This window comes from Nannospalax galili, unplaced genomic scaffold, assembly GCF_000622305.1.
Source record: "Nannospalax galili isolate Female #2095 unplaced genomic scaffold, S.galili_v1.0 scaffold403, whole genome shotgun sequence".
Classification (NCBI taxonomy): Eukaryota; Metazoa; Chordata; class Mammalia; order Rodentia; family Spalacidae; genus Nannospalax; species Nannospalax galili.
Genome location: NW_008350130.1, coordinates 35,673 through 49,628, shown reverse-complemented (window position 1 = coordinate 49,628; position 13,956 = coordinate 35,673). Strand labels below are relative to the sequence as shown.

Genomic DNA, 13,956 nt, shown 5'->3' with positions numbered 1-13,956 from the left:
GGCTTTGGGCTTGGTGGCATCTCTGGGACCGGGTCAACAGCCTTGGCTGGCACCGGGGTCTCCGCAGCTTTTGATTTCAGAGGGTGAAGGGGGAAGCTGTCTTTTAAGGCTGACACTGTGGGGAGTGCTCCCAGAGGAGGGATCTCCCCTTTTTCTACCTGGGCCCATCTGATCAACTTTTCAACTCTATCCCAAGTATCCCAATCAAAGAGATTGCTCTCCGGAAGCCAGGGTGCGATCTTTAGCAAGCATCCCCATGCCTGGAGAGCATGGCTGTCTGAGAGGCCAAGGCCCCTGCTTTTCAGCAGGACCCTGAGGGAATCTAAAGAGGGGTCAGGCTTAGAACTGGACTTCCCCATAATTTATGGGGGTACACTCACCCGCAGACCAATTGGCCCGTCAGCAAACTTCGTGATAGGCAGCTCCTCACACGGGGCACCAATCTGTCGGGAGCTCTGACAGGTATGGCACAAGGGGAGAGGCCAGGACCAGCCTGGGTTCCTCTCTTGGGGGCTGAGCAGGTTGGTGAGTGTTGGCGACTCAAAAACCACACTAAGTTGGGAGTCTTGTCAAGGCAGGAACTCACTTTATTGTGTCAGGCATCAACTTATATAGTTTAAGCAAAAGGGGTGTGGAAAAAGGGGTGGGTATAGGAATGTGTCATCTGGGGCGAAGACCGTGGGCCACTGGGAATTTATTACACCAGTTGTTACTGGGCAGAGGCAATCTTCTTAGATAGGGCACTGCTGAGTCACCTCCACACAGAAGTGACAGGCCAGAGACAGGTCGCTAAACTTTAGCCTGGCTTGGGAAATTATATTAGGCCTCATTTTCCTCCATGCCATGTGTATGAGGGTCCCAAAGGCCCAACAGATGTGTGGCCCTCATAAGCCTTGTCATGAGAATACTGTTTAGCTTGTGGAGTAATTATACTGCAATTTATAGTTTGGGAACTTCATTCAAATAACAGTGTGAGACTTAACAATGCTTTTACCTGATCTTTAAATTTACTTTTATTTTATGTGTATGAGCCTTTTCCGTGCTTGTATATAAGTGCACCACATGATTGTGATGCCTGTGGAGGTCAGAAGGGGGTGTCATATCCCCTGGATTTATGGATGGTTGTTAGCCACCATGTGGGTGCTGGGAACTGAACCAGGTTCCTCTGTGAGAGCATCCAGTGCTCTCAACTGCTGAGAGCACTCATCTCTCCAGCTGTTGTGCTTTTGTATTTATAAAAAAGAAAGGAAAAATTGTTGTTCCTAGAAAAATTCACTTATTACAATGGTTCCTGAAATCGTCAGTCTTCCCTCTTTCTGGTCTTCTATGAAAAAGAGAGGTGAGGGAGGGGAGGGAGGGAGGGAAAGGAGAGATGGGAGGGAGGGAGAGGAGGGAGGGAAGGAGGGAAGGGAGAGGAGGAGGGGAGAGAGAGAGAGAGAGGGAGGAGAGGGAGGGAGAGGAGAGAGGGGAGGGGAGGAGGAGAGAATTATTAGAGAGCAATTATTAACCACTGAAATTTTGTTCATACTGGAAAATTAGTTAAGTAGCAAGAAGTATTGAAGGTCTATCTTATAGTGAATTGTGACATATAAGGGTCTTGTCTTTGAGTTTAAAAAAAGTATTAAAATTCCTCAAAAGAAATGCCAAAACTTCCTGGTTGGTGACATAAACTGATTATTATCAATTTTTAATTTTCAGAAGCATCAACAGTAGGAATTTTTATCTTTAAGTTAAAAATGAAAGAAATAAAACAATACTGACCTGCTTTGTTTAGATTGTTGGAACTAGAGTTTCCAGATGCTGTGGAACTCTTGTTAGCTGTGTGGTACTTTCAGAAAGCAGAATTCTGAGTAACATCTCAGGCTTCTTAAGTATTTGCATAGCCATTTTGACTTTCATTCTTTGCTCATTATAAATATTTTGCATGTAGAAGAGAAGACAAATCTGGCATTCTATGCCCAACAAAAAAGCCATCTTCTGTCCATTTTTTCCCCAAGAGGACAGATTCAGATACCACATCGATAGCCATGTCACAGTCATTTTACCAAGAAATGCCCCTCAGCTTCTGCCACATCACCAGCACTCAGAACGGTGGAATAACCTTATTATCCATGGGACCACTGACTTCTAAATCTACCTTAATGAACCGTTCCCTAGCAGGCATCAGCGTGGGAAAGCAAAGTATGTACCATAGATTATTTTTAAAGCCACCTAGCCTGACTGACAGTTTATCATTTGTCCCCAGTAATGCCCATTTCTCTGTGTTGCATGGAGGGGAGGGGTGAGAGTCCATTATGGAGGGAGGAATGAGAGTCCATCATGGAGGAAAACCAAACATAGTGACTCCTTTGCAAGGTGAGAGGTGAATTGTGATGCTGTTTCTTGAGTTACTGCAGATGCTGCTTGTGTGGATGTATACCTGCAGTTGCAGGGGATCCAATGCCTTCTTTGGACCTCTGTAGGCATTGCACAACACGTGCACTTACACACATGCAGGCAACACTCATACACATAAAATAAAAATAAGAAATGTTCAATTTCTTAGGGGAGGCTACCAGCGAAGGTGCTGTACGTTACCCCTCCCTAAAGGGATGGTAGGACTTAGCACTCACTTGGCTGGGGGTAAGCTTGTTCAGTTCTTGTATTGAAATCCCTGGAGGAATCCTCTTTAGTAACTGTGAGCTGCTGGTACAGTGAATTAGCTTTTGCTTTCTGTGGCCAAGTTCCTGGGTTCAACCTCTGCACCAAAAGTAAAATAGTGTGATTTTAGTCTCTTCCATCTTTCACATCGTGTGATGGCTAATCTTGCTTGTCAACTTGACATAGCTAGGAAGAGGGAACCCCAGCTGTGGAATTTTCCCCATCAGATTGGCCTGTGGGCATGTCTGTGGGGCATTTCCTTGATTGCTAATTGATGTGAGAGGTCCCAGCCCACTGTAGGGTGGTAGCAACTCTGGGCAGATGGGCTTGGGTTATATAGAAAAGGTGGCTGAACATGTACTTGGTCCTGCCTTGAGCTCCTGCTTGGTCTCCCCTCATGATGAATATTGTATGGGTAAAAGCATAAGATGAAATTAGCCCTATTCTCTCCAATGTTTTATCACAGCAACAGAAACCACACTAGAACACCTCACTGTTGTTTTATTCGATATAAGAATCTAAAGCAAAATCCATATTTTCTTTAACCTTTGATGATTCTGGGTCTAGGGTCACATTAAAGAAAATCCTCCTCCTATAATGATAGCTATCATTTTCTGAGTGGCAGCTAAATACTAGACACCTGATTTGCCTCCAGTCCCTCTGACCCCTTACACAAGTCAGGAGTCCTTACTACCATGTTCAGGAAAACTGACGCCTGGAAATCCGTCACTTGGTAAGTGGTAGAGCTGGGATTTGATTGCAGATCTGTCCAAATCCTAGACACGTTTCTCTGGCTGTCTCACTAATGGGGTTTTCCATCTTTGATGACACATTTCTAGATTTGTCCAGCATTGTTTTCTAAGAATATTATGAGACATGTCTTATATTGAAATCTTAGGAGCGGGAATTTCAAAAAAGCAATCTATTATGTGCACACTAGGACCTGATCAATCACTATCTTTGTAATAAAGTGTGTGTTTTGGCTCACAGAAGTCTAAATCTTTATCTGGTAAAATGCACTAACCATTTGTATAAAAGGACTCAACTGAGGCTTTAATTTATATAATGATTGTAATTTGTGCAGTATAACAAATCTCATAAAATAAGGCTTTATTAGTAAATATAATACTCAAATTTGACAGGATCAAATATGTATCCACTAACAAACTGATGATGTTTCTAAGAAAGCACAGTAAATAGTCAGTTAAACATCCATTATGCTCCTGGTAAGGACTCTAGCTAGAAATGTGAATTTCCTATAGACACTGGAGAAAAAACAGCAATACAGTCCATACAAACATCATGATACAACTGAGCATTTAATACAGTTGAAAAAACCTGTAGGAAGTGAGTGTGTCCCTGGAAATATCCATTTGCTGACTGTCTTATAGAATTTCCTTTACCATTTGATTTCTCATTTGTCATGGAGTCTGGCAGGGCAGTAAGATCTGTAAAGAAGTAAGGTTCTGTCCATGCAGGGGACAGAGATGATGGCCGAGGATTCTTTTGGTGTTTAATTATTTACATCTGTCACATTTGCTTGTCAAATTTCTTTGAAAGGCCCGAGCTCCTTGCTTCCAAAGAAACAGCGGCTACTGGGCCTTGATTTGGAGACATTAATCTGGGGGGATGGAGAAGATTATTTCCTTTCTTTGTTTGGAGATTCGAACAAACTTCCTGTGCATTCATCCCACATGGAGGAAGATGAAAGCAGACACCTCTCTGTGATTCTTGAAGAAGTTGGCTAGTTTACAACCAGGTACACATTCTGTTTGAATAGTTGACCATTTTCTGCTGAGGTGAAACCATAGGTCAGTAGGAAATAGCACTCTGGACTGTTATTGGATCCATGTATTTATCAAAAACACTAAGAAATTTCCCAAAATACAACTGTCCGTGTTCTGAGCAAATAGAAGCAACTGATTCAACTTAGTGGGGAACCGAATAAGGAATGCAAATTCTTCCAAGACTTGAGAGAAAACAGAGCTGCACATTCCATACAGATTGTCAGCTCAATTACTCAGGGGCCTTTTGTTGTTAGGGAATCATCCAGACGGCCCTATTTTATTTTCTTCTATGAGCCTTTTGAGTTAAAGACAAGAGAAAAATGAATTTTTGCTCAGGGATCCATCTTTGTGTTTGTCAGTGTCCACAAAAAAGAATCAATCAAGAAGAAAGTTGGTGTTAGGACAGAAAGAAGACAGCTGGCTTAGCTGGCTGTTTTCCTAACCTGACCACACTTACTGTAAAAAAAGCTGATAATAAAGGCAGGTTGACCCAGGGTGTTCGAGATCTGGAGGAAGCAGGTAGACAGAGTTGATTGTCCAGTTCTCCTAGGCATGTTTCCTAAAACCAATCACTCAGGCCAATTAATCAATAAAGGAGAATATCTAAGTGTTTTCTCAATTCCCTGAAACCCCTCTCTCAAAATCAGTACCTACCATACTAAGTGACTAAGAAAAAAGTGTATAAAACCTTTTGAATACTTCTGAATCCAATTGCAGTGTGTGTGTGTGTGTCTGTGTGTCTGTGTGTCTGTGTGTGTACAGATGCACAGGCCTGTGTGTGTATATGGAGGACAAAGGTCAACAATCTACCTTATTTCTTGAGACAGGGTCTCATTGGCCTGGAACTCAGGCAGGCTAGGCTGGGTGGACAGTGAGCCAGAGAGATCTGCATGTCTCTCCTTCCCAGTTCTTGGATTATAGATGGGAACCATCACATCTCGCTTTTTTACATGGCTTCTAAGGGGTCAAATTTGGATCCTCAGGTTTGCATCAATCTCTTTACTGATGGAGCATCTGCCAGATCTGTGACTGCTCTGGGGAGATTTGGTCAGGGTGTACCTTAATGTAACATCAGATTTCTTATGCTCATGGTGATTAAGGATAACCTTTTGATCATGCTGTGTTCAAAATCCCCCTTTCAAGGGGCTGTGATTACACAGATATCAGGGCCACCTGAAGTTGTGCTACAGCTCTCTAACACTGCTATTTTACTTCTTGAAGTACCTTTTTCTTGGTATATTCTCTTTGTATAGTATGTTTACTGTGTTTTCAGTCTCTGCTTTCACTCCCGGTGCTTGTTAATCCTGTCCTTGTAGTGTTCTTTCAGCATCCACATGCTGGTTTAATCTTCCTTTAACTCTTGTCAACAAACAAATATTGTTCCAATTTTTCCTTTTCTTCTTTTCCTATTTGTGTCAAGTCCAGGTCAGTTCTTTTTTTATTTTTCTTCTAATTGAAAATTATAGTTTCTGTATTCTGGGTGTGCCAAAAATTGTGAATAAATTTTACAGTGTTTCAGAGCTGTAATTTCATTTTATATTCCTGTGAAATTCATAACATTTCTCCTGGGATACACTTGAATTCATTGGAAATAGTCTGAGCCTCCATCTAATGTTTTTTAGGTGGAAGCAATGTGTAGTCTAGGACCCGCATTTCAAAGTCCTATTGAGCACACACTCCCTATATCCAAGCCCTACTGAGTACACCCCAATATCCAAGGCCTACTGAGCACACACCCATTACCAAGTCCTACTGAGCACACCCCCTATATTTAAGCCCTACTGAGAACACCACCATATCCAAGTCCTACTGAGCACACGCCCTCTATCCAAGCCCTACTGAGCACATCCCCATATCCAAGCCCTACTGAGCACATCCCCTATCCAAGCCCTACTGAGCACATCCTCATATCCAAGTCCTACTGAGCACACTGTCATATCGAAATACTACTGAGCACACCCCCTATATCTAAGCCATACTGAGTACTCCCCCATATCTAAGTCCTACTGAGTACACCCCCTATATCTAAGCACTACTGAGAACACCCTGTATATCCAAGCACTACTGAGCATACCCCCATATCTGAGTCCTACTGAGCATAGCCCCACATCCCAGCCCTACTGAGCACAACCCTGTATCCATGGCCTACTAAGCACACCCCCATATCCAAGTCCTATGGAACACAGCCCCATATCCAAGCCCTACTGAGCACACCACCATTTCCAAGTCCTACTGAGCACAACCCCTATATCCAGGTCCTACTGAGCACACCCCTCATGTCCAAGTCCTACCGAGCACACCCCCTATATCTAAGCCCAACTGAGCACACCCCCATATCCAAGCCCTAATGAGCACATCCCCATATCCAAGCCATACTTAGCACATTCCCATATCCAAGCCCTACTGAGCCCACCCTCATATCTAAGTCCTACTGAGCACACCCCCATATCCAGTGCCTACTGAGCATACCCCAGTATGCAAGCCCTACTTAGCATGCCCCCATATCCAAGCAAAACTGAGCTCTCCCCCATATCCAAACCCTACTGAGCATACCCCCTATTGAAGCCCTACTGAACACACCCCAGTATCCAAGCCCTACTTAGCACACCCCCATATCCAAGCCCTACCCGGGCTTCTTGATGCCTCGGGAGTGGTCAGACAGTATTAAGAAGGCCTCCTTTCGTCCCATCCTCCATCTCTACTCCTTGTTTGTTTTCTGTTGCTGTGATAAAACACTGACCAAAAGCAACTTTGGATGAAAGGATTGATTATGCTTATACGTGTAGTCCATGACTGAGGGACGTCAGGACAGGAACTCAGGGTGTTGAAAGCTGGAACCAAGGGGGACCATCTTCTTCCTGGCTCACCCACAGGCTTACACTTAGCTGGCTTTCTTCTAGAGCACAGGACCATCTGCCCAGGGGCTAGTGCTGCCCACAGTATGCAACACTGGGTATTAGTTAAGAATGAAGACCATCCCCCACGGACATAGCCACAGTGTGGTCTGGTTGAGGCTATCCCTCAGTTGAGGCTTTCCCCTCAGATGACTCCAGGCTGTGTCAAGTTGACAATTCAAGCTAGCAACAACAATTCCCAAGCAGTTTCTGCATTGTGAGGTCTAGAGTTAGAATTGTATTAAGCTTTAGACTGATGTGGGTCTCGCACAATGGCCCATGAATAATAAGCACATGAATATCTTCCTCTAAAATGAACAGCAAGCTCCTCTGAGGAGTCGGATTCAGACTGAGCCCATTGTTTCTTCCCGTGGATGAATTGGAACCTGGTGGCAGAGGGGGGAGAATTCACCTCCCTACCACATTCAGGATCGCTCACTAAGCCTTTTAGGAATGAAGGCTTTTCTCTGTGGCATGAATGTTCTAAACAAGTTCCCTAAGTCTTGCACAGTCCTAAAGACCTGAGTCTGGATGCTACTTTCCTTTTTCACCAGACTGTACTGTCCCCATTACCCCAATTACAAATACAGATACCAGTTTATGTAGAGAATGCTATATGCAGGTTGGAGAGATTGAAATCCTAAAGACAGTGACAGAAAACCTCAGCATAACAGGACCTTGGAAGCATCTGGTCAGCATGACACCATCAAGGAGAAGCCAGCAGCCACATAGATCAGTGCTTACATAACCAGCAACCACATAGATCAGTGCTTACATAACCAGCAACCACATAGATTAGTGCTTACATAAGGGAATGTGATTTTTCTAGTGCATAGCTTGGTGTCTGCCAGTGTGTGGCAAGGCTACAGACAAGATGATTGGCACATCAGGCCATACTCTAAGCCAATCACAAATCAGAAGCAGAAGTCTCAAGACACTTTTGTACAGGTAATGCCAAGGCTTGCGGGGAAGAGGAACGATAACTACTGCGGCCTTTGTGGCAGCTGGTTAACAGCTGCCTCTGGATTTCTACAGATTGTGTGAAGTGTTTTTCCTATAGCCTTTGGTCTCATATCAAACACCAGGCAAGCAAAGTCCCCTGATACTGGGAATGTCTTATTTCCTTCCAGACAAGCAAAATTTTCATATTACGCTAAGATTTTTGAGCAGCAGCTACAAATATTCACTTAATGGAATGATAACAACTACAAATACTTAATGTAATGATAACACACACAGGTCTGTGCTCTCCCAGTCTTCACCTGTGTGAAAACAAAAGTCAGAGTCTTACTGTGGGAAAAGAAAGAAAATCTGAAAAGCAAAACATGTTTTCTATAAAAAAATTACAAATGGGCTGGAGAGACAGCTCAGTGTTTAAGAGCATTAACTACTCTTGCAGAGGACACATGTTCAGTTCCGAGCACCTACATGGTGGATCACAACTGCCTGTAACTCCAATTCCAAGAGTTCTGATGCCTTCTGACCTCCACGGGCTCCCGCATGCCTATGATACACATAACGTCATGTAGGTAAACATACATACATACACATAAAATAAATCTTTAAAAAATTACGTAGAGAAAATGTAAAGATCCTACAGAGAATTCAGTAACAGCGAGCTGAGGACGATGATGTAGACTCCCAGGGATTTGGAAGAAAAGATGTTACATCGACAGCTTAATTAGAGCCATAATAACACACAAAAGAGAAGAAATGGTCATGTACATCCAGGAGCAAATCTCTCTGAAGCAGTCGCTCCCACACGCTGGTGTGTGTGACATGAGACCACTGTTTTGAAGGGAACTTGGTGCTGAAAGCAAGAGCATCCACAAGCTTGTCCTTGGTTCTCACGCTGCCCCCCGGAGGACCTGGTACCTACAGACCCAGTTCAGTCCTGGGAGACACTCAAAGCAGCTGCCAGTTTGAAATTAGTAGCTCAGAAGCTGAGCAGTTAGAGATTTGGGGAGAATCATACAATAAAAAATAGCATTTGGAGCCAGGCATGGTGTCCCACGGCTTTAATCCCAGCACTGGGGAGCCAGAGATAGGCAGATCTTTGTGAGTTCCAGGCCAGCCTGGTCTACATAGTGAGTTCTAGGACAGCTGGGGCTACACAGAGACCCTATCTCTAAAAGACAGGAAAAAAAAAGCATTTGGGATGTGACAAGGAGGGCCACCCTCTGGTTTGCAGTTAGAACTTCAGAGTAGCGAAGTAAGACTATGTTCAAAGTAGACCTGCCTAGTGTCAAACCACTTCAAACTCCGTTTCAAGCATAGTGATGTGAGCTTTTCTCTTTCAACTTATATGTCTAACAGTAGCAGAAAATATATTCTCTCTTGACTGGTAAAACACTATACAACACCTTAAATGATCTTTTCAGGTTTTCATTAATATTAGAAACTAAATCACCACAACATGCACAGCAACAAATAAACACAACAAATGAAAGTTGACCAAACAAAGGTCAAAAATGGATACCAGAAACAAGCTTAGGAGATGCCATATTGTGGGTTTCTTAGAAGGATTTCTAATACTCATTGAATAAATTACAGGAAGAATTTTTTGACAAATTAAGAATTTTAGCCCAGATTGGCACACTAGAAGTAAAAGAATCAAAAGCAAAAAAGTTCAAAGCAAACAAGTGAGGGTCACGAGGCTTGGCAGCCAGCCAGGGCGCCATCTTGGCCGGCTTGACCGCGCCCGCTTCCCACAGTCTCTGCATCAAATAAGTCATTCTGCCTTCTCCACTCATCTCAAAACAGCTAACACAGGACTGAACAAAGAAGGGAGTTAGGCAGCAAAATCACACAGTATGATGCAGTGTACACTGAAATTGTTTGTCATAGGCCCGGGACAGATGGCTGGACCAACACAACAGTGGAAAGCCTCTCAATACTCAGAGCCTTGTTGCCTAGCAGGAAAGCATTAAAAATCCGTGGGTTAGATTTTGGGAGGTGTCACAAACATAACTAAGAAAGTTAGCTCTCTCTCATACATGCACAGCCCCTTCTTTATTTTTCAAAATTATCTTATTTTGATATTTGAATATTTGAAGTATGTAATTGCTAATATTTTTCCAGTGCTTTCTAAGTAATATTTTTAGAGAATTTCATGCAAACAATGCATTTGAGCATATATTGACCCCATTTACCCCCTACTCTTCATGAACCCCCATATCTGTGCACCTCCCAATTTCACATCCTCTGTTTTCTTTTTCACATAGCAATGAGTCCACCTGGTGCCACTCCTATGTGAATGGCTGTGCGTGTGACTGGAGCATGGACAACCTACCAGTGATCAAATCCCCTAAAGAAAAGTGGCTTCCCCTCCTCCAGCAACTGTTGGCTGCCAATAGCGCCTCATAGGAATGGGACCACTGGAGGCCTTCCCCATCCATGCTGGAACTTTGACCTTAGTTAGTATAGTTCAACTTAGAAGGTTTTCAACTCTACAATGGTGCAACACACAGTTAACAGAAAGTGCCCTTGGAATTTTGACCTTTTCCTGGCCAGCAGTGGGCTTGCTGTGTGCCCAGTGGTGCAAGGTGCAGCTTCATGCAGCCCTGCTACTGTGGAGGCAAACAGTGAGCTCTACAGGGTGGTGTGGGGTTCAGTAGGGTGGAGGTCTGCTGGATGTGTTTTTAGTTTACATTTCCAACTTACAAGGGACTGTTGGGGGTAAGCCCATCAGAAGTTGAGGTTCTGTGGATACAGACAGATAGGTAGGTAGATAGATAAATGATTGATAGATAATAGACAATGGAACAGAGAGATGGTAGATGACTGATACATGACAGAGGTAGAAAAAGATAGATGACAGGTATGTAGATGATAGATAGATAGATGATGATAGTTAGATGATAGGTAAATGATAGATGGTGGAAAATAGATGACAAAATACACAAATTAAGGATGTGAAAACCAAATTTTTGAAACACTTAGAGGAAAATGTGACAAAAGTAGAGAACTAGTTTTTATCTAGGACACAAAAAGCAGCACACGATTAGGGGAGCCCTGTTTGCAATCATAGTAGCTGAGTGAAGCAACAGATGGAGACCTGGGGAGCAAAGGAAAGGGACTTGGGGAATTTTACAGATTATGTAATGCTTAGAATCCATAACAAAGGTGAGGTTTAGAGGAATAGAAAATAAATCAAGCATAGAATAATATGCAAATCAACAATTGTAAATCACCTCATCTTGGTTTAGGGTAGATTTTTGCTGAAATTATTCTTTTAAAATTTGTATTTTAGAAGTCAGAGAGATGGTTCAGATAGGTAAAACATTTCCTATGCAAACACGAGGACTAAAGTTCTGATCCCTAGAAACCGCGTAAAAGCTGATTAGACATGGCAGCTGCCTGTAATCCCAGTGAGATCCCCAGGACCAGCCAGCCTGCTGGACTAGATGAATTCACAAGCTCTGGGTTTAGCAAGAGACCCTGCCTTGACATACAAGGTGGACAGGGACAGAGGAAGGTAGCCAGCATCAACCCCAGGGTGACACACATGCACTCATCAGCACCTTGCACCTCACACATGTGTGCACCCACACACATGTGAATGCACGAACACATACACAAATGCCATATACACATACATAGACATGAAAACATTTTTAGTTTTCCTGAATTTTGTTTGAGTTTGGAGCTATAGTAAGAAATTATAAAGGAACAGAGCTAAGGAGCAATAGAGGGATGCAAATGTGTTTTGTCAAGAGTTGATACATAAGCACCATGGGTTATTGTTATTGGTCAAGATACATTACATTTTTATGATGCTATTCCTAACACCACAGTGGTTTCATGACCTCCTAGTGGGTTGCACATAACACTCATGAAAAAAGCAGACATGTGAATGAATAACCCTGAAACAGACTATGTTCTCAACATAAACTAGAAGTAAAACTCCACCGTTGGTAGGCATGGATAGTGTCACGTCAAAATTCTTTTAAATTCACAGTGGTTATTGATCCTCACGTCACTTTGCTGGAAATGAAGTATGTGGTTTAACTTTTTCCTGATCTCCTTTTAAAATCTATTTCATTTTATGTGTCTGTGTGTGTCTGCATGCACACACATGTGTGCCTGATGCCCACAGAAGCCAGAAGAGGGTGTCAGATCCCCTAGAACGGGAATTATGGGTGGTTGTGAGCCAACCGATGTAGGTGCTGGGAACTGAACCCAAGTCCTCTTCAGGAGCAGTCAGCACTCAATGACTGAGTCATCTCTTCAGCCTCTTGATTGCCATTTGCCTGTTTCATGTCACAATGGTTTATATTGGATAGTGGGAAACTGAGAAAATCCCAATCATATCATTTTCCCATGACACCCTGACACCTAAGCACATTTCAGGTTTTCTTTGTTTTATGTGAAATGGTGAGGTTCTGATAAAGATCGGAACTGAGGTCTAGGCATGTTTGTTAGTTTTAACATACATGATTTGTAGACCATGTCCACGAGAGTACATAGCTTAACATTTATTATTCAAGGTTTTGCTTTTAATTTCTCTTTTGAGACAGTCTGTGTAGCCCTGGCTAGCTTGGAACGTGCCACAGACACTAGGGTGACTTGAACTTGCCCTTCTCCTGCCTCTGTACCCCAAGTGCTGAGATTACAGGCATGCATCACATTACGTTTTTAATGTGAGCCCAGACATTTCTATCCAGATCACCTAACCTTCTATACCTTTTGTTTTCTAGATCTCTTGGAGATATTAAAATAGCTGAGATGAATATCAAGGGATTATTTGTGAGACTTGTTAACTCGTCCACTGACAAAGAAATGGAGATTGGAGATCACATTCTCCTGCAGAATGTGGGTGGACATCCAGTTTCCTCGTACCGTTTCCTCCCCAACATCACAATGCAGACCAATTCCATGGTGAAGGTGAGTATGATCTGGAAACACCATGAGCTGAGAAGAGGGTGACATGGAAATATTTTGAGCTGGAATACCAGGAAGGAGCTGTGAATACCAGGAGATGGGAATAGCGTGGGCTGGGAATACTGTGAACTAGGAATATCATGAGCCAAGAGTACCATGAGTTGGGAATACCTTGGGCTGTGAGCATCATGGGCTGACAATAAGGTAAGTAGGGAATACCAGGAGCTGTGAATACCTTGAGCTATGACCACATTGAGCTGTAAAATACCTTGAGTTTTGAATACTTGAGCTCTGAATACCTTGAGCTGGGAACACCTTGGCCTGGGAATGCCTTGGCTGTGAATGCTTTAGGCTGTGAATGCCTTAGGGCTGGGAATGCCTTGAGCTGGGAATATCTTGAGTTGGGAAAACCAGGATATGGAAATACCATGAGCTGGAAATATCATGAACTAGGAATATCATGAGCCAGGAGTACCGTGAGTTGGGAATACCTTGGGCTGCAAGCATCGTGGGGTGACAATAAGGTGAGTTGGGACTACCAGGAGCTGTAAATACAGGACCTGGGAATACCAAAAATCTCAATATAACTTCACTAGGAACATTGGGAGCCAAGATTAAGGTGAGTTCGAAAGAACACAGTGGGCTGAGCATGTGGTGAATTGAAAATCCCTAATGTGAGCTGTGATAACCAGAAGGTGGGAATGCTGTGAGCTGGGAATACTAGGAACTGGTGACACCTTGAGCTGAGAATA

General features: G+C 43.2%; 1 protein-coding gene across 1 annotated transcript in view; it reads left to right on the top strand.

Annotated features, from left to right (window-relative positions):
* Window positions 1–464: 464 nt before the first annotated feature.
* The window catches only part of LOC103745446 (lamin tail domain-containing protein 1-like), a 46,756-nt gene continuing 33,264 nt past the window's right edge, over window positions 465–13,956 (top strand). The window contains 4 exon segments of the mRNA XM_008847370.2: window positions 465–556; window positions 1,931–2,181; window positions 4,201–4,399; window positions 13,021–13,207. Coding sequence (XP_008845592.2) covers window positions 465–556; window positions 1,931–2,181; window positions 4,201–4,399; window positions 13,021–13,207 — 729 coding nt within the window.